Genomic DNA, 21,661 nt, shown 5'->3' with positions numbered 1-21,661 from the left:
AAGCTGCAATGAAACACAGGCACAGAACAGCTGTAGTTGTGTCCCACCTTATCACATATTACTTACCCTCTTTAACAGCAGAAACAGCATTTTACCCTAAAAAGTGAGAATAGCACAAACCATGGAACCAAAACGCAGGTTTAAAAGCAAAAATGGTCTTCCGGGACGAGCCTCAACATTACTGCCTGCACAACCTGGGATATCTTCCCATTTAGAAACTTGGAAGGACCATGAAAACTGATTTTCCTGCTCTCTAGAGGGGTAGATGGCCCCCGTCCCCTCTATTTCTTGCCGTGGTACCTAAAGGGGCAGTTGTCACCAGTTCTCCAAAAGAATAGATGGCTGGGCCGGAAAGACAGGAGTCTGGAGGAAGGGAAGTGACTCACAGCTCAACTGGGAGAAGTTTTGGGACACAAAAGGCAGGAATTGGGTCCTTCAGGACCACAAGGCAATGGGAGGAGCAAGGGCCCACACATCTGAAACAAAGCACAGACAGACTTCATCCTCCTCCTTGCGGTCTGTGGTGAAGAACGGTGATGGCTGGGTCAGGACTGCCAGCGCTGCCGTGCCTATGTTCCCCTCTCCTCATCTTCTCCACAGCTGTGTTCATGTGATGGACTGCACAGCCCTGCTCTGGCTATGGGCACCAGCGAGAAGAACATCAGGAGAGGGTGTGTATCTCTCAGTTTCTGCACTCCTGTCTCAGCAGTGAAGCCACTGGCTGTCTCTTGTTTAAACTACAGCACTATAAAAAATGGGCACCACCTGCAAAACAGAGCAACATACAGAAGTCTCTCATTCACATGCTGTAGGCAGGTTGCTCTTTCTGCTACGTGTAGATCCCCTGAGGTAGCAGAAAGAGCAACTTTCCCAGGCCTCAGACATCTGATATATCCATAGAAGTCCCAGAGCCAGGGAGATGACCTACACCGAAAGCACTATGAATTGTCACATTGCTAAATAGCACCTTAGTTCCAGCTTTGTCTTATTCCAAACCCTGATATATACCTTGTCACATACCCTAACACTTACACATGAGCTGTCATGGAATAGGATCAAAGAGAAAGTCCACACCCAAGAAATGCCATGCCAGATTATTTTCCTCCCTTCACCTACAGGAACTTCATCTGAAGAACCTTCTTTATACGCAGGTATTATGGAAACACAACAGTTCCCATACACAGCAGAAGGATGCAACCATGGCTTGGGCCAGCCAACCAAAGCCAGCTTGCAATCTCCCCAGCACCATAACAGCAGCAGTAGAGATGGGCCAACGTGAGTTTTTAGGATATATTTTCAATCAAGATATGTATCTGCTATCACAGTAGGATGCCTCCTCACTTAGCACCTGCTGAACCTGTGCTGCTGTGTTTTTACTGCTATCATTACCAATGCTAATTACAGCTAGCCCTGGGTTTGCCTATACACATCGCAGTCATTTTACTGTGTAGGCAAGCCCCGAGGTCCCAAGCCTGTCAGAAGCCTGAATGAAGTCCTCTATCTCAGAAGCAACGCGAAAGCTCGTATGACCATTTCAGGGCATGCAGCAGCTCATTCCCACTGAAAGGAAAATTGCCTAGTAAGTAAGGTAATTCTGTACAGCTGCAGATGCTCAGCTGATCATCAATGGAGCTCTGAGCAAAAAAGCAAATGGAAGGACCCGCAGAAATTAGGACACTGCAGCCAGTGAAAGGGAACTTGCACAGATTTACAAAGGGAACTTTAAATCTCCATGCACACAGAGCTTTTCTGTCCAAGTGCAGACTTTGAGTGTACTTGCCACTTGCCATAAATTTTCTGACTTGTTTACACTGACTTTTATAATATCTCAGACCATATTATTTGACCCAGATTGTTACAACTGAGCTCTATACCACTTGAATTAAGAATTTCTACAGGAAACTTGAGGAGGTTTAGAAGCATCAAAGAAATATGCAGATGCAGACTTTAATAAAGCTACTTAGCTGGAAAGAATTGCCAGAAAATATCTTTGTGCTAATGTCAGCCAATTTTTCTAAATTAATTTTGAAACAATTCGTCATCCATCTTCATCACCTCCTTCCAATTTACAGCAGTCATTGTAAACATTGCTAGGAGAGCACAAGCAGAGGATAGAACACTTTCCTTTTAAGAAAGAAGACAGCGTAACTTCATACCTCTATAACCAACACCTTATTTGGTAAAGATTCAGTAAAGGTTTGTGTTCTGTGACCGCTACAGGAACAGTAGTGGTCATTTCTGTATACCTTGAAGAGCTAAGAAAATTAACCCACCACCCAAAAACACATACAAAGCAAGTAGCTTACAGTAAGCTAATCTCAAATTTTTTTTAATTTTCTTTTTAATATTATTAAACTACAGAAGCAATCAGGCAGGCATGACATTTTAGTGCTCCAGCAACTTTCATAGCAGTTGCACCAACTTACTTGGCATCTCATCTTGTCTCCGAGTATGACCAAAAGAGGGATTTTGTTTGATATGAAAGAATGTGGCACACAAAGCACCAGAGAGATAAGAGCCTTGTACCAATCGTGACTTGTCACGATTTCAGTTTTGTAAAACTTATGCATGTACCATACAGAAATTAAAAGCATTAAAATGAACAGCTGGTGGTAGCCAGGTGGAGATTGGACTTTTTCCTCATTAAAGATAAATACGAAAAAGCACCACAGGATTACTTTAGACTAATGCAGGATGAACTCAAACATCAGCACAAAAGCCAATTCTCTTAAAAAGGGCAGGACAAATCACTGCTAGTACAAACGTAAAGGATGCTGGGCAAGCTCCTTTTAACAGATGAGTTGTGCTTGTAAATGCAGACAAATCTCTCAGCATATGCAGGGCAAACCTCAAAAATTTCAGCCAGTTAAACAAGACTCCCCAGCCAGAAACATTAAATTCTGAAACACAACCAGTTTACAAGACACCTTTTCCAGCTGAAGAACAAGGTGCAGTAGCACAAGATGTCGGTGAGTAACAAGTCACATGTCTGTACATGCAGCATTTTAAGAATCCAATTTTCTCTGCTTTTCTGGAAACAGAAGTATCACAAGCCTGTGATGGCAGAAAACTTTGAAAAAAAAATTTCAGAGAGTTAAGAGAACCTCAAAGAGACCAAAGAAAATGAGGACAAATTTCAAGACATCAGTAATTCTGGAGACTGCTTTTAACATAAAAAGAATACAGAGACTAGAACTCTATTTAGCCATTTTATAGAAGCCATAGCAGCCGTGGTTGGGATTTGCTACTTGTTTTGGTAAGCAGATGAGGCTAATACAATGTGTTTAATAACTGGAGCTCCAAGTATAGAGAATGTGTGTGCATACATGGCTTTTTTTTTTTTAATGCAACCGATTAAGTCATGGCCCATCAGGTACAAGCAAACTTTACATTTATGACAGAATAAAATGTTATTCGGAATAAAGCACATGATCAAAAATCTAACATAGCAGACTCTGGAGAAGACCATCTACCCAGGTTTTAAACATTTGTTGACCCAAGCAAAGAACTTTCTCAAGCTGAAACATCTTTTCATGTGAAAGGAATTTGCAACTTTAGGGTCTGCACTGAAAAAAAACCTGCCCAAAAGCCTCTATAACTTGGACTGAGATGTTTTTGAGGATGCAAATTGTCTTCTGTCTCATTCCACCCTTTATTAGAAGAACTTGGTGTGAAAAATTCTGGAACTGATTTAGCTTGAGTCAGTAGCTAAAGGCAACTCAAAATATTCCAGAATAGGGCTTCCTCAGCAGCAGTATGAACTACACACCCAGATTTGAACAGGAGTGAGACTGATCTGAGATTTGCAGTGGGAAAGCAAGCAGCAGGCATAAGGGAACAACATTAAGAGGTCCTGTTCACTCTGTAACACTTGGGTGTCAGAGTCAAATGCACCGGAAGTGTTCAAACTATTTTCTGGCATTTGAACAGTTTCTTCAAGTTGTATGATTGCTAATGAGCGCTGAGATAACTCACTAGGTTCTTCATTAATTCTATTTGTTTCAGAGATGGCAATTATATCAGAATCATGACTGAAAATAAACCGGTGCCAGTTTTCCAGCTTTTCTAACCATGATGACACACAGCTGTAGTTATTCTGACTCTTCGGAATCGAGAGTGAGAAAAATCTAGCCTTCCCCTCATCTTGCTCTCCACAGAAATTTTTTGTTTGCACAGTAAATATTCAGATTTACAGCAGTTAGAAGCAAACTCACAGGCTAATGAATAATAATAAAAAATCAAGCTGGCATTTTATTACATTGAGATTTCTTACTGATTGACAGCAATCATTAACTGAAGTATAATAGGCTGGTAAAGCTGAACAGCTTGCATAGGTATTTTTAAACAAAGGAACTGAGAAAGGTGGCATAGATAACCATTTTAAACACAGAAAATTGTTCACCTTAAAATAAGGACAGTACAAAAATAATTAACACATTTACATTCATTTATCCAGGGCCACCTCTTCATGAACAGAAGGGAGCAAAGACGATAGTATATAGGTATAATAGAGCTTAAATTCTCTCACATCTATTCCAAACAGGAACTAGAAAGTTTATTTAGCTTCTGTTCCCTTAAAAAGTTGTTCCAGCCTCAGATCAGGGAGAGGAACCAAACGCGTCAAACTTTAAGCCATCAAATCCAACACTCTACCATGCTACTACTGAAAAAACATTTATAAAAATAAAGCTAACAAACTAACTGTACAGCCTGTGGTTCTGATTCTGACATTTATAACAAACAGGACATAGACAAAATTATGGTCTATGAGGTGAGACTGGCCACAGGCAAGAGTTAGGCCGTATGTTCAATTTATAAACCTGGGATCTAAGCTTCTGTTTATAACGAGATTAGCTAGGCAAATCTGAGATAATTGGAGTTTACTATTTTTATCTGTTGCAAAGACCACATGAAAAGTAAATAAAGACAATGACATTTTGTGACAGAAAAATTAAATACAAGAACCAATTTTCAAAAAAACTAACAACAACTAAAAACCCCAAAATACCTAGTAAGACCAGCCTACTAATTAGGCAACAACGTATACAGCTAGACTGGAGAGACTTAGTCATCACCCATTAGAAACAGAATATGCAAAGGCTTAAAAATTTATTTTTATCATACACAATATATTGCAGCGGATATCCATAAACTCCAGCTGTTCATCAGCATGACTGAAGACATCAGATTATAAATCTAACAACTCAAGATACAGATGTGTTTTTGAAGTGGTATTTCTGAACCTTTGTAAATAGATGAACAAGCTTCCATTTTTGTGAGCAGCTCTGATGACATAGCGTTAGTGTACTGAAGTATCTTCATTTACATTTCCTCAAGGCTTCTCTTGATAGCTTCTTCCAATTCTGCATCTTCCTCTGTACAAATACAAAAGAACAGTTATAATCACAAACTATGGTTGATAACCAGTCATAAACACAACTACATTAACATTACTACATAAAGCAACAAATTACTTCTGTGGGCAACATCCGTAGACTGCAAGAAAAGGCAGAGAAACAGAATGAAAGTATTTTCCCTCCTTCTGTCTTATGCTGTCTTTTCAACACTTCAAAATATAGGAACCACCTCTACCACCTTCCATGGTATTAACTAGGGGCAGCCCAATGATTAGTTTAAGAGTATAACACAACTACATATTTACTGGTCAAAATAACAGCAAGATTAGAACCCATATGTATGCACCCAGAAAAACAAAAAAAGTATTAAAACAAAAAAGACAGACACACAAAACAAGCAGAGGGGTTTCAGTATTTTAATTCCAGTTCCTTATCAATAGATATTCCCATATCTACATTCTAACTTGGGACCACTGTTGTCACTCTTACTAGGAAGGTCAGAGATAAGTAGAGAAAAAGTCGTATCAACAGTAAGAATAGTCTAGATCAGGGCTGTAACATTTTTGATGGTGGGGAGGAAGACTGCATTGCACTCATCTGACTTGTTAACCTCTCTTAAACACCTTTCATAATATTCAAAAAAGAAACTCTGTTTCTGCATTACATTTAGGTTGTTTTGGGCACTAATTGTTTGGTGTTAGTGAATTAAATGTCATAAGTTAGACAAGGTTTATATGTACAGTAAATATTAATAGCAATGGTATAGTTGGAAAAATTAAAGCAGCTTTCAGACACGCAGTCATTCTTGAATTATTCATCTTCTGCTTTGGGAGGACACAAGCACATCCTATAAAAAAAGCTGTCTGTTCTTATGACAAAGGAAAAAATAATTATATATGTTAACATAACAGATTTAAAAACTGTAATTATTGTTGGGCTGTTTTATGCAAGGCCTAGATTTGGAACAGAAATAGTATCAACGCTCTCTCATGTCAGCAGAGCCATATTCATTCACCTAGACTTTACTGTAACATCCGGTACTACTGATAAAAGAGACAAGTTAGTTTCTGAAAGGAAAACATTACACAGTCACAGAAACAAAAAAGAAATTTTAAAACCAAAATAAAGCAGAAAGCTATTTGCAGACAACTGCTTGCATTAAAAATATGTTGTCAATTAACCACTAAGCATGTGCAAGAATCAAGAATAAGGTCAAAACTGTGACACTGTTGCTAATAGCATGCAGTTAGCTCCACAGTGATACCTGGATTGTCTTTTTTTTTTTTTAAAGTTTGTTTTACTTCCATCAGGTGGAAGTGTACTGTAGTCTGTCACCAAAAATTAATGACTACATTGTATGACCACCACCACCAAGCACAACAGCAAAAGGATGAAAACAATTTCAGATAAGCGAAGATACGATGTCAGCAGACAGCTGTACTGCTGATTCAAACTTGTGCATAAATCTACAGCTCTTTTAGGAGACCAGAGTGCTTTGTTGAGATTTAATATCTAATTTTGAACTATTTATTCAGGAGTTCAACTATTTAGTCCGTAGTTCTACTCTGAGTCAACACAGTTATATTAAACTGGTACAAAGTGAGCTCAGTCAAGTCTTTAATTGCACAATACCCTATGGTACACCAATAAAATAGATTTTGAGTCTGCTCGCATACTTTTCAGGTTAGGAAATTATTTTTTATAACTCATCACAGTGTTCTTAACACTCAAGATTGCCCAGCATATTTTTGAGTATTCCTAAGAGGTCACTTGCCATAGAACTGATTGTAAGTTTAGTTTCTGTATCTTCCATAATTAATAGCACTCCTGAACACAGAAAAGCAAAAATTAACAGACCTTCCTGTTTCTTTGTTTCTTCTAAGCTCCTCTTCATTGTTAGTTTGATATCTTCATCCTCTTCGCTATCTGAACCTTAAATGCACAAATGAAACATAAATTACATGTTGCTTCTAATAAAGTTAACAGTCCCCTCTTGCGTTTCTCTTACTGTAACAACATTGTAGGTTGGATTTGAAGAAATACACTTGTTATGATCTGAAAATCAAGATAAAAATACATTATAGTGGTAGTTTAAGACAGTAACTCAAGAGACAAGAGTTATTTTTCAGCTATCTTCTTCCCTTTCTCCCCAAAATCTAGAGGCAGACTGCTTCAATTTTGTATTATTTTAAAGCAGTAACAAGAAATAATAGGTGCAGAAGCTACTGTGTCTACTGCATTTGCTTTTTTGTAATACTCAGTTATTAAAAAAGAGACATTACTCACTTTCTACAAAATATATCAAGGATTTAATTATGGGAAGAAGTGCTATAGCATGTCTCTGCCTACACATGATCTTAGCTACATTTTGTTGCCTAAATACTCCATTTGAACAATGGAGTGCTATAACTCAACTGAGCAGTGCAATTCAGCAGATGTTGTTCACATCTCACAGAAAAAAATAGTCAATACACTTAATCTGCTAACTCATCATAGCCAAGCCCAGCCAAAACTCCACCACCTTCCCCTTTCTAAATAATGCTCTTCATGAAGCTGGTTTCCAGCTGCAGAATGACAGCTGTATTTTGAAGTGTCTAGTAGGGATTGGTGTACCTAAGGTGTGTTTTGGTTTTTTTTTTTTCATTTGTTTTAAACAGTCTCAGTAAACTACAGGTTAAAAAATAAACAAGTCGATGAGTCACATTATGTATTCATTCTCCTGCTACAGGCTATTGCTATTTTGGGAGATGGTCTCTGTAATGAGGTCTATAGTATTCACAATCAACTAGGTCTCCTACGGTCATATCAACAGAAGCACTTCCCTTGAAGTCATCACATTTATTAGTACACCAGTGTACTTCTGATTATGTTTACCAGCAAACATTCCGATATGGAGGACATCTAATTTACTGACTGTGTGACTTCTGACATTTTAAATGACCCAAGTTAGGTATTCAGCGAGACAGGTACGCTTTCTAAAATTTGTTTTCAAACCTCTGACACATATACCTTGTTTGAACAGCAATGTTGCTGACTTTCCTAATTCCAGGAATACAAACTCCAACAGCTGTATCAAACAGAGATCAGGAGCCCACAAAGATGCCAGAAATAGTTGGATATACACTGCAGTTAAAATGGTCTTTCTCCAGTCACTTGGCAGACTGACTGTGAATCATTTTGGAGCTGTCTACTATCTCCGGGCAGAAGATATAATATTTTTTACATCATCTTCCAAAGCAAACAAAAGAAAAATCCACACAACCCAAACAAATGTCATTACAATCACTTATGAAAGGGAGTAAAAAGTGCAAAGAAAAGGCTTTGCACAAGTGGCTTCTCCCTTATTAACCACCCTTTTAATCTTCCAGCCCAGAAGACATCCCAGACTGCTCTAAAAAGTTTTGTACCTGTTAGAGGTGTAACAATTTAAGCAATCACTCCCTAACTAATTTGTTGGCGTAAGTATAATGGAAGAATTGAGATCTTTAGAGCAATAAGTAATAAGGCATAGCACAAGGGAGTCTCTGCTTTGCTTCCATTTCAAATAAAAATGCATTAAAAGCACTTTCCTGAAGGTTTGTGGGGTTTTTTTTAGGCAACTTGACAGAAGATGCTGGCAAACAGGAAAGGCAATATTCTTCTGATTGGCATCTTGCATAGCTGGTTAAACAGCAGAAGACAGGAGTACTCAGAAATTTAGCAGTTCCTTTCGGATACGATCTAAAGAAGTCAACTTTCCTGGAACTGGTTATAGACTCAGTTAGCATTCACCACAGAAAAAGCCATGACGGCAACCCACTGACACGCTGTTAGAGGACAGCACTTTCCTGCTTACTCCTGGCTTCCTCGACCCAGGCAACAGGCTAACTTGACACTCATTTTTCAGAATAAAGCAGATCAGCAGCTAAGTTGACTTTACTGTCAATCAGGACAGTTATGAATGCTAAAACAGGATTTGTAGATAGAATTATTATTTTAGTTCATTAAGAAAAAGTTTAGGATTCATCTTATGTATTAATGCAGGCCTCATCTTGCCAAAGTGTTTTGTTAGTCACACCACCTTAATTACAGCACTGTAATAACATGGGGTACACATTTGTATTGGAACAGAGGTATACGCAAACAGGCATGCAAAACATTTAAACATTTTAAAACAAGCTGCCTGCCCCATGATTTATCACTGCACCTGATACGCAATAACTAAATACTACTTGATAGTTGTAACATCATGTAACATCACAGAGAACAGGTTTGCTTAAAGCACACTTGAAGAAATGTCACCATTCCACTACCAGAAACTATGAAACCTGAATTAGTACTGATGATCTTCTGTTACTTTGGGGGATCAGCTCGAAGTCAAATGTGGTGATGAAGCATGTTAAAAGTCTCATCATGACTCTTAATGACACTCTTGACAACACTCTGCCTTCACTGGTTGGTATTTGCAAGACTTCTCTCCCCTCTACTTAACTGTATTAATGTACATTCAACTTCCCATGAAGGCAGTTGCTGGATTCTCTGCAATCTTTGAGTTGGTGCAAGTTAACCTATTAAGAGGCTAACAAAGAGCCAAATCTTATTTCAAAGCTTTTCACACGAAGGCTTGCCAGTTATCTCAAATTATACTGAGATTTTCCTTATCCAAAAAACAGAAACATGGTTATGCTTGTCCTCAGTGTTCCCCCCTGCCCCCACCCTCCCCAAACCTACACAGAGCAAAGACTAAAGACACAAAAGCAGTAAAGGTGAGAATTTTAAGATGTTCTGATATGGCTCTATGGGAATCAGGAATAAGACTGTAACAGTCAGAAGAAATGCTGTCTGCAGGCAAAAATTCTAGGCAGAAATGCTCCAAAAAATAAGGGGGTGGGGGGCAGGAATTCAGCTTCCTTTAGGGGCTAGACAGCAAGAACTGTTAGTATGGAACTCATCACTTGTCAACTAAAGAGAAGGAAAGGCCAACTGATTGAACAGATGCATTTTCAAGTCAGAAGAGACCGGTCTGCTTTTCCACATGGGACAGGTCATTGTGCTTGATTTAGTGTTGCTCATAGCATGTCTGTACCCTGTGACTGAGCTCTGCTCTCAAGATCTTGGACTCCAGTTAAGAATATACTCCATACAAATATCACAGAATGGCTGAGGTTGGAAGGGACCTCTGGAGGTCATCTTGTCCAGCCCCCCTGCTCAAGCAGGATCAGCTAGAGCCAGTTGCCCAGGCCTACGTCCAGACGGCTTTTGAATATTACCAAAAAGATACTGTACTGGGAAGCTCAGAACTTGACAGTTACGGCCTTACCAGTGCTGAGTAGAGGCAAAGAACCACCTCCCTCAACCTGCTGGCAACAGCCCTAATGCAGCCCAGGGTACCATTGGTGGTCTTAGCCATGAGAGCACATTGCTGGCTCATCGTCAACTTGGTGTCCACTAGGACCCCCAGGTCCTTTTCTGCAAAGCTGTTTTCCAGCTGGTTGACCCCGGTCAGCATATATTGGTGCTTGGGGTTGTTCCTCCCCAGGTGCAGCACTTTGCACTTCTCCTTGTTGAACTTCATGAGGTTCCTGTCAGCCCATTTCTCCCCTGTCAAGGTTCCTCTGGATGGCAGCACAACCCTCTGGTGTATCAGCTGCCACTCCCAGTTTTGTCATCAGCAAACCTGCTGAGGGTACACTCGGACCCACCATCTAGGTCATTAATTAAGATGTTAAACAGGACTGGACCCCGTATTGACCCCTGGGGTACACCGCTGGTTACTGGCCTCCAACCGGACTTCATGCCACTGATCACCATGTTCTGGGTCTGTCCATTCAGCCAGTTTTCAATCCACCTCACAGTTTGCCCATCCAGCCCACACTTCATCAGCATATGCTCCTGGTGCTGCTAGCATCTTCTGATGACGAAGAGTAAATGAAAATGTTTAATTTGGAGAAATCAGGCATGTCCTGTCTCTCTTGTTAAAATGCTTAGCACAGTCTCTAGCACCCAGTTCCTCTGGGGTCAGAGGAAAAGCAATTGCCCAGTTTCTCAGCCAAGAGATCTTAAGATATGGCCTCTTCTCTAGTACATTTTGTTACATAAACAACAGCTAAGAAACTCTGACTGTACCTATTCTCTCAAAGAAATCCTACTGCTCACTATTATCCTCATGTATTGCCAAATTCCTGCTGGAAGAACAAAAAAAAAACCAGGAAAGCAAATTCTGGATGAATATAAAGCTCAGAGATCAGAAAGATCAACCCAATAGATGGGAGCAAATATAGTGATTTTCTGACATTTCATGAGTCTCTCAGAAACCTATTCTGGAAAGAGGCTGGTAAACTTTCATGGAATGCAAGCGCCACCCACTGTCCTGACATCAAAGCGCCACAGCTTGAATTTGTATTAGCTGCCCACATGGCTCAGCATAATTCCCCCCCCATATCTGACCCTCTTCTCTTGCAACCTCCCGAGTTACCACCATCCCCTTAATAATTTCCATCAGGTTTACCGGTTCCTCTGTCTCACCAGAGACTCAGTTTCCCTTCCCTGGCCTTAGTCCTCCTCCCTTGCCGTACAAGTTCTTAATGCACCTCCTGACTGCTTCACACATCATGCAGTCTCACACCCTACCCTCCACTTCTCTCTCCTACAATGCTCCTTCTCTTAGTCTTTTCAGTAACTCCCAATCTCATCTGCGTCTTTCCCATCCCAATGTACAGTGGCATTAATATCACACTTAACTCACTGCCTCTCCAACCACTGACCCTTTTCCTTTTACAGTTGATGTCTGAAGTTTTAGTGCTACCCTACCTTAAGGATACCATTAAAGTTACCTCATTCAGGATCCTAGTAACTACTTAGCCAAAAACTTAAGATCAGTACCCCATCCTTACCTTTGTTAGCAGTCATGTTCAGTATGTGTGATCATGCTGCCTTTAAAATACTGTTCCTTAGCTTCCAGAATTCCTTCCTTTATTCCTTCTTCAATATGGGGAGGACGATCCTACCCACATACTCCTCCCTGATACTTACTGCTCTAATGTCCATTTCTTCATTAAGGTAACATCATCTGTAAATGCAAATACAGCTACTCCCTGCTGAGGGTTCACAGATACACAAGACCTCTCTTCCTCCATACAAACTAAAGATTCACTCTACATATCTCTCCCTACAGATGCTCATTTCATCTGTTCATTCAAGTGTAGCATGATTAAAAATAAAGCTCTCAATCCTCCACCCTCTTCCAACTGCATTTTTTTGAATTTTTTTGGAATGTAGCCAATACCATGATGGTCACTCAGACTTTCATTTAACCTTCATCTTAGACACCTCTCTAAAATTCACAACCAGATGAAATTAAACTTTGAGGATTTTTATTTATTTTTTTTAATGATATGGTGAGGTCTTCCCAGTTCATTCACTTGACTACAATTTTTGTTCAGACTCATTATCTCAGGTCTTAATATATTGCTTTTTCCCTAGGGCATATACATATATTCAAAGATGCACACAAGAGGTATGCCACTTGGTATGCCACTGACATACCAGAGCCAATAACAACTTCCTGTTGTAGCTAAATACAAGGTTACAACTCAACGGTGACTTCCTTATCACTCCCTACTGCAACAGGCTGTGGCCACTGTAATAACAGTGTAAATAAAGGAATAGATGCTTATTAGAGTAACTATCATTCATTCATGGTGCATCACACTGCAGACGCTCATGCCCTTCACACTCAGTCTCTGTGGATGGTGGGGCTGTAACCTATTGTCCTGGTTTCGGCTAGGGTAGAGTTAATTTTCTTCCTATTAGCTGGTATAGTGCTGTGGTTTGGATTCAGGATGAGAATAATGTTGATAACACACTGATGTTTTAGTTGTTGCTAAGTAATGTTTACATTAGTCAAGGACTTGTCAGCTTTTCATGCTCTGCCAGGTGTACAAGAAGCTGGGAGGCAGCAGAGCCAAGACAGTTGATCCAAACTGCCCAAAGGGCTATTCCGTACCATATGACCTCATGCTCAGTATATAAACTGGGGGGAGTTGGCTGGGGCACAGCAGTTGCTGCTTGGGGACTGGCTGGGCATTCGTTGGTGGGTGGCGAGTGGTTGCATCGCTTGTTTTTTTCCCCTGGGTTTTGTTCCTCCACACCCCCATTGCTTTCCTTTTCATTACAATTTATTATCATAATTATTATTATTTTATTTCAATTATTAAACAGTTCTTATCTCAGCCCACAAGTTTTCTTACTTGTGTCCTTCCAATTCTCTCCCCCATCCCACTGGGGGGGGGGGAGCGGAGGGTGAGTGAGCAGCTGTGTGGTGCTTCGTTGCTGACTGAAGCTAAACCATGACACCTATCTTTAGTCATTTGCAGTCTGTGTTAACTGAAGATTCAGAAAAAGCAGAGAATGGGGTCAGATGTGGTATTCATATTGGACCTCAACACCCACAAAAACTTGCCTACTGAGAAGACAAGCAATTATTCTCAATGTCTTATGTAAATTAATTCTTAACTCCTCTTAAATTCTTTTGTTGGCTGTACGTAAACCAAAAGCTTTTTGGGATAGTGGGAGCTAGGAAACTTAGTAGTATTCATTGAAATGAACTGAAATCCTGCTCTTCCAAATATAAACTCTCAGAGAAGCTGCATTCAGTAGTATTTAAACACTTCAGGCAATAGTAGCAGCTTGAAGATGCAGGCTGACAACTCCACTTGAGCACAGTGAAATTAACCTTATGGGTCAGTGAAAGAGGTGCAGTGGCTATTTGGCAGACAGCATAGTACATCACTACACCATTGATTTTGACAGTCTCATGAGACAGCCTGGCTCTTTAAAAGAAAGAGGAAATACTCAAAAAGATTTGGTCCTCTTATTATTAAAGTCTGTTTTACTTAAGAGCTCAGTCAATAAAGGATCTCACTTGAATATGACTGTGAGAAATACAGTTAAGCTGAAGCCATCAACCTACTCAAAAATCACTTTTGTCAACCAAGAAGTTGTGGCATTCCTGTCAGTGTCAGGATGGGTACGATGACCCCTAACCTACCATCAGCTTTGCCCTCAACATTGTCCAGCACTCATTAAAAGCATAAACTGTAGCAGTACTGTCATGACTATCTAGTGTCAAGTGTCAAGACATGGACAAGGGAATAATGGTGTTTTTCTGCATGCTACAAACTTTTCTTTGCAAAGGAATTACAAAGGGAGACATTAAAAACTCTTCTTTTCTACCCTTCTCAAACCATTCCATTAACATGCATGAATCTCCCATCATGTATTGTGCCTTCAATATAAAAAAAGGACTGTATTTATGAACTCAGGTTTAGGAGCAGAAGAGAGCAAATAAGAATAAATGTCTTGCCTACTCTTTTCATACCTTAAAGGAAATCCATGCATCCACTACAGCCAATGGTCTCCTAAAGTAACATACAGTTGATACCCTATTGCAACATACATGGGAACGTTTATTTTTATTTACTTATTTTAAAATGAATGCACGTACCACAGTTCCCACAGCAGTTCTGCTTACATGGTAAAATGGTTCAACAAGGTGCAACCGTCAGACTGCCACAATCCAAACACAATCCAGCTGCTCACAAGCTAATGATAGTTCTGTGAAGGTGATGCAAGGAAATAGCTTCTTGATTCTGAAGCTCATCCAATTCCAACAACTGTCTTATATTTTTCAACACAATTCTCTGTGGTAACTGTTTCTCCATCCAGAATAATAGCCATAGGCTTGAGGAAGTCACAAAGCAAGCAATTCTTGTTTGTATTTCCTTATATTCATCTGCATTTCTGTAACACGACAACAAGTTATACCAGCCTATGATACACTGCACGACTTTCCAGCTCAGCCCTCCGATACTGGTCTTGCCACACTAAGACTTGCAAATGCTTGCTGATGATGCTGAGCCACACGGTGAAGTGTGTATTCTGTGGTGGCTTTATCTTTTTAAAAAAAACTTTATAGACTCTCAGTAACGACATCATCCCACTACGCAGCGAACATAGGCCTATTATCAAAACTGATTTTTCTAATGTCCTGTTTTAATACAGGAACAGGAGACAAAGGCAGCTCTCACTATATGGGGTCCCCCCCCACTGACACTGACTGGAGAAAGGGACCAAAGGTGGCTCAAGACAATTCTGTTCCTTACAAGTTTGCCAGGGAATGCCAACAGCCAAAGGACTCATGCATGATTCCATCGCTTTCCTGATGAAAGTTTGTTTGGGAGTTTTGGGGGGGGGGGTTGTTGTTGGGGTTTTTTTTGGTAACAACTACATGCATAACTTAAGTGGGATGCACAACAATCAGCCAGCCAGCAAGTTAAGGTTTGGGGGTTCTCAATAGTGCCCATCACCATAAGAATAAATGAAATATTAACATAGTAAAGGACACTGAAAGCAGGGTTAGATTAGGAAACTTCTGAAAGCGAGACCAATATAAAAAATACTGAAGTATAATTTGTACACAGAAAATGGTTAGATCAAGTCATCACCTCTGAGCCAGTATACCCCAGTGAATAAAGCTATACTAGCAAAAATACCCAGGCAGGGAGCTAGAGTACCCTTACACAGCAAAATAGTCATTCCCCCTCTCCTCACCATCTCTTATCGTTAAGTCGCACAACAAACTGTACAAGAAAGGAAGCCCCTACAGCTAAGCTGTCTTACAGCTAAATTGACTGCTTGCAAGTTATTGCTCTCTTCCAACTCTTCCTCCCAAAAATATGCAAAGCTCCTTAAGCAAAAACAGCCTCCACATTAATATATAGTTATAGCTATAATTACATTAGAAGAGATCTCTCAATCTAGGAATTTCAATATGCTCTACAAAGAAGACATTTATAGTGGGAATACAGTGATTCAATGTGTAGCTTTATGTATAACCGTGGAGAAAAGTCATCTTCCTCCTTGAGCAAAGTGAACTGCACTAGTGAAAGTGACAGTTCTGTAATTAACTACACCAAGAAATTTTACTGGCATGGCTGCTTCTGGCTGGGAATCACTTCTCCATAACCCAGCTGAAAAATCTAGACCAGCAAATGCCTGGGGTGGCCCGAAAACTCTATAAGCACTTTTTCTATATCAGAAGCACATAAATCAATGCCAGCTCACCACAGACAATTTTTTTCAGGAAACTATTTAATTATTCTATCTTTCTTTTCCCCTTTAATTGATCGATGTCAATTCACCATTCAGTGCTAGCAGTCCACTTTAATCTTGCTGGCAGAACAGCAGCACCATGTGATAGCTCTCATATACCTGCATTAAGACCAGCAGTATATTTTTCAAAAAACAGTTTAGGGCTAATTCAGAAACAACTTTCTATAATATGCACTCAATTTACAAGCCCCCAAAACCACAAGAATCCAGGAAAAGCAATAATGTGTCTACAGAGAACTGTCAGGTCTTCTAGGAAAACTTTACTTCAAGGTATTTTAAAATACTGAGAAGTATTAAAACTCATCTCAGCTCCGGTATCCTTTGCATGAAAATTACCTGGCTCAAACCTCTTTGATTATCCTATATAAAAACAGTTTTAGCGTGCCATTAGAATATGGCATTTCAGAGAACTTAAAGCTTTCATTGATATTTTTCCTCTAAACAGATGTGTGAGCCATGTGTCAGTGAAGACAAATGTCCAGTGACTGGAAGTGGCCAGGAGGACAATCAGAGTTAAAATAGGTAGAGACATTTTGGGAAATAATTATGCTTTATCAGGGTCATGTTTGTTTCAGACCCAGAACAAATCAAGCAAAGCAGATTTGAGTACAAATTGACAAATATGCACATGAGAGTGCTTTAAATAGCTTCTCTTTAACTAGAAAGGAGTTTTCAGACCAAAACAACAGTTTTTCCTCCTGCTATAATAAAGAATACAGGGAAGAGAGTTTGTTATGTTGAATACAAATGCTTAATTAAGTCTGGTTTCAAAGTTTGCCCCAAGCAAATTGATTTTCTGGTCTATATTTCTTTGAAATACCAGTACAATACATGAAGCATCAAACAGCAGCTCGTGTTACCAGCACAAGCATCCAATTCTTTTATTGGAAAGAACTCTTGGTTTACTGGAAAGATTGCGTTTAATGTTTACTTTCTACCTTTTGTGGTATCTGAAATGCTGTTTAACAAGGCACACATCATGTCTCCTTCAATGTGGTGAGGATTTAGGATGCGAGCTGACCGCTGTGTCATCTTAAATTGAGTTTCCAGTTCCAGGAAGCTTTTGTCTCCAGAAAGTATAGTGAAAGGAATTTGCTTGGGCAGGTGCTCATCCAGACGACCAGCCTGTACAGACACAAATGACAAGTGTTGAACTGAGATCATGTTTTTATCTCATGGGGTTTAGCTAGCTTTTTGTAAGACAGGTCTTCATGGGAAAGCTTTCTACAGCAACTTACCTCTGCTTTTATGGTCCGATGCACATTACACTACTGTGAAAGGTATTATTTCAACAGTTTGACACTGCATTTATTCTATACATATGACAATAGATATAGGAAATGGTGACCAGAACAGTACAGATAGAGTATGGAACAAATTCCTAAAGAGCAGCATTTCAGAACCATCTCCACATAAAACAAGTCATCTGTGCAGAGCATTTTAAGAATCATTAAAAAAAGTATAATGTAACATACAAACACTGTTGCAAAACACACTTTATCATATAATTAAATTCTCAAGTAGTTTTATCTAACTGATAAAGCACTATATTAAGAACGTGAGTCCCCATGGCATCCCAGATTCGTGTCCTTCACCTGCATATCTCCCAACCCAGCCAAAGCCCTAGGTCTACTGAACACAGAGGCTCTGCTCTGCCAGCCCAACAGGGTCTCTGAAACTGGCACCCATCCAACTCCATCTTAAAGATTGTTCTAGCCTTGGGCTACTTGAAGAGTGAGGCAGGAGTTACATTTCTCTCAAACAGAAACTGCAAGAACTGTGTTTCTTTATTCTTCATTCCCTAACCAGCCCCCTTCCCCTCCACAACAGACTGATGTCCTACTTGGGCTAACTTTCATACTCCTACAGAAAGAAAGAAAGAAACGAACAACCTCACTTCTCAACAGGCTGTCTCCACTCAATTCAGTGACAGGTTTATCAGCCTTTTTAGTGGACATAGAAGTCACATGAAGAGAATCTAAGAGTCTCATCTGTAATTAGTACTTAACATCAATAGCAGATATCATCTGCCACTCTTCTCTGGGTACAGAAACACAACAATAAAGTTGTTGTGAAAGAAAGAAAGGAAAAAAGAAAGAAAGAAAGAAAGGAAAAAAGAAAGAAAGAAAGAAAGGAAAAAAGAAAGAAAGAAAGAAAGGAAAAAAGAAAGAAAGAAAGAAAGGAAAAAAGAAAGAAAGAAAGAAAGGAAAAAAGAAAGAAAGAAAGAAAGGAAAAAAGAAAGAAAGAAAGAAAGGAAAAAAGAAAGAAAGAAAGAAAGGAAAAAAGAAAGAAAGAAAGAAAGGAAAAAAGAAAGAAAGAAACAAACGAAAAAAGAAAGAAAGAAAGAAAGGAAAAAAGAAAGAAAGAAAGGAAGGAAAAAAGAAAGAAAGAAAGGAAGGAGGGAGGGAAGGAGGGAAGGAGGGAAGGAGGGAAGGAGGGAAGGAGGGAAGGAGGGAAGGAGGGAAGGAGGGAAGGAGGGAAGGAGGGAAGGAGGGAAGGAGGGAAGGAGGGAAGGAGGGAAGGAGGGAAGGAGGGAAGGAGGAAAGGAGGAAAGGAGGAAAGGAGGAAAGGAGGAAAGGAGGAAAGGAGGAAAGGAGGAAAGGAGGAAAGGAGGAAAGGAGGAAAGGAGGAAAGGAGGAAAGGAGGAAAGAAGGAAAGAAGGAAAGAAGGAAAGAAGGAAAGAAGGAAAGAAGGAAAGAAGGAAAGAAGGAAAGAAGGAAAGAAGGAAAGAAGGAAAGAAGGAAAGAAGGAAAGAAGGAAAGAAGGAAAGAAGGAAAGAAGGAAAGAAGGAAAGAAGGAAGGAAAGAAGGAAGGAAGGAAGGAAAGAAGGAAGGAAAGAAGGAAGGAAAGAAGGAAGGAAGGAAGGAAAGAAGGAAGGAAGGAAGGAAAGAAGGAAGGAAAGAAGGAAGGAAAGAAGGAAGGAAAGAAGGAAGGAAAGAAGGAAAGAAGGAAGGAAAGAAGGGAGGAAAGAAGGAAGGAAAGAAGGAAGGAAAGAAGGAAGGAAAGAAGGAAGGAAAGAAGGAAGGAAAGAAGGAAGGAAAGAAGGAAGGAAAGAAGGAAGGAAAGAAGGAAGGAAAGAAGGAAGGAAAGAAGGAAGGAAAGAAGGAAGGAAAGAAGGAAGGAAAGAAGGAAGGAAAGAAGGAAGGAAAGAAGGAAGGAAAGAAGGAAGGAAAGAAGGAAGGAAAGAAGGAAGGAAAGAAGGAAGGAAAGAAGGAAGGAAAGAAGGAAGGAAAGAAGGAAGGAAAGAAGGAAGGAAAGAAGGAAGGAAAGAAGGAAGGAAAGAAGGAAGGAAAGAAGGAAGGAAAGAAGGAAGGAAAGAAGGAAGGAAAGAAGGAAGGAAAGAAGGAAGGAAAGAAGGAAGGAAAGAAGGAAGGAAAGAAGGAAGGAAAGAAGGAAGGAAAGAAGGAAGGAAAGAAGGAAGGAAAGAAGGAAGGAAAGAAGGAAGGAAAGAAGGAAGGAAAGAAGGAAGGAAAGAAAGAAAGACAGACAGACAGACAGAAAGACAGACAGAAAGAAAGACAGAAAGAAAGACAGAAAGAAAGACAGAAAGAAAGACAGAAAGAAAGACAGAAAGAAAGACAGAAAGAAAGACAGAAAGAAAGACAACAACAATAAAGAAAGTGTGCACTAACTTACATGAACACAGAGAGCAAAGTCTGCTGCTTCTCTTCTGGTACCGCAACGTGGATGAAGAAAGAAACATCCAATCCTCTTAAGATAATTGTAAATTTTGCACTGCACTGGAGGTTTCCAGTTGCTGTATCCTCCTAAACAGTGAAGACGGAGAAAAAAAAAAACCAAAACAAAAACAAACCAGAAATGCCACCGTTAATTAAGAATGCAAGAAGGCAAAAGCAAAGATAAATCTGGCTTTAAAGACAGAATTTGTTTTGACCAATGTGAAAGCTAAAATAAACGTATAACCAAAATCCCAAAAGGATCCTTGTTCTTGGGTTAGTAAGCAAAAAAGGAAAAAGTAGCTAAGTACCCAGCCTGGTCCTACACAAAGACTCATTCAATTTTGTATGAATTTTTCCTCTAATCCTGAAAGATTTATCTTCTAGAAATTAGAAGCAGAAGCAGAGGAGCTCTGGGAACATAGTGCAAGTAACAGAAACACTTCCTCAGGGAACCCTTTACTAATGTAATGCCCAAGATTGTTTCCAATGCACTCTATAACTGCCTGACACATCGCATGTCAGAACTCTTTAAAAAGAAGATCCAAGAACCAGAGCAACAGCTGAAACAAACGCTACAGCCCTGACAAACACCTGGATGCAGTCAAGGATAAAATGTGGCTACAACTGGGGAAAAAAAAAAAAGTGCAGGAATCTTCTCAACAGTACCCTAAAACACGTAGTTACTGGATGAGAAAATAGTTGGATAATAGAGATGAGCTGAGTAACAGGCCTGCTACAGATAAAAAGAATACCAGGCTGAAACAGGTTGCAATGGAAAGGAAAGGAGCAGCAAGTCTCTTAAGAAGAGAGGGAAAAAACAGAGGAGCTTGCAGTTACTGTGACAACACAAGAAGAAAAACAAATGGAAGGACAATTTGAAGGAAGTGAATAAGAATGTAATGACATTCCCGATTGCTAAGAAATAATGGGTCTGCAATGGGAAGGAAAAAATGATGCTTTATCTACCAGGTGACAGAGCAGCTGGATGTAAGAAAGGATTTTGAATGGAAAGTGAAAGCAGTCATTGATGGCACTTCACATGAAGACACCTGAAACTAAGGCTCAAGTAAACAGGCTGCAGAGGATTGTGTATTCCAACCTGCCCACCCCCAGTCTGACAAAGAAGCAATCTTCAGTAGATTTCTCCTGTGTTTTTTTGGTCGTGTCCCCCCCCCCCTTTTCAGCCTAATGGCTATAAGAGAGTATCAAAAATTATCTCAAAGCTCAAAAGATTTAGTAACAGACTACACAGAAACGATTTAGGGGTATCTGTCCATGAGAAAAAAAAATGGTATTTGCAAGTTGTTCTCAGCTGTTGTGACAGTCTTGGTCAGTGCTATTTGGGAAAGACCTGTAATCACCAACCCTGGCTTTTTGGTACAACATAAACATTTGACCAGGACAGCTGAAAACAATGACAGAACTGTATTTACTCTGGCAGAGCTAGACCACAAATGGGTGAATGACAACTGA

General features: G+C 39.8%; 1 protein-coding gene across 3 annotated transcripts in view; it reads right to left on the bottom strand.

Moving 5' to 3' along the window:
- Positions 1-2,366: 2,366 nt before the first annotated feature.
- Positions 2,367-21,661, bottom strand: part of ZNF451 (zinc finger protein 451) — a 43,122-nt gene continuing 23,827 nt past the window's right edge. For all 3 annotated transcript variants that reach the window (XM_072855221.1, XM_072855222.1, XM_072855223.1), the window contains exons 12-15: positions 20,145-20,275; positions 17,447-17,633; positions 7,215-7,289; positions 2,367-5,375 (exon numbers count right to left, since the gene is read on the bottom strand). In XM_072855221.1, the coding sequence (XP_072711322.1) occupies positions 5,323-5,375; positions 7,215-7,289; positions 17,447-17,633; positions 20,145-20,275 (446 nt within the window). In that variant the 3' untranslated portion in view covers positions 2,367-5,322. The remainder of the gene's footprint in view (positions 5,376-7,214; positions 7,290-17,446; positions 17,634-20,144; positions 20,276-21,661) is intronic.

Source organism: Ciconia boyciana, chromosome 3 (genome assembly GCF_034638445.1).
Source record: "Ciconia boyciana chromosome 3, ASM3463844v1, whole genome shotgun sequence".
NCBI lineage: Eukaryota > Metazoa > Chordata > Aves > Ciconiiformes > Ciconiidae > Ciconia > Ciconia boyciana.
This window is presented reverse-complemented; position numbering and strand designations above follow the sequence as displayed.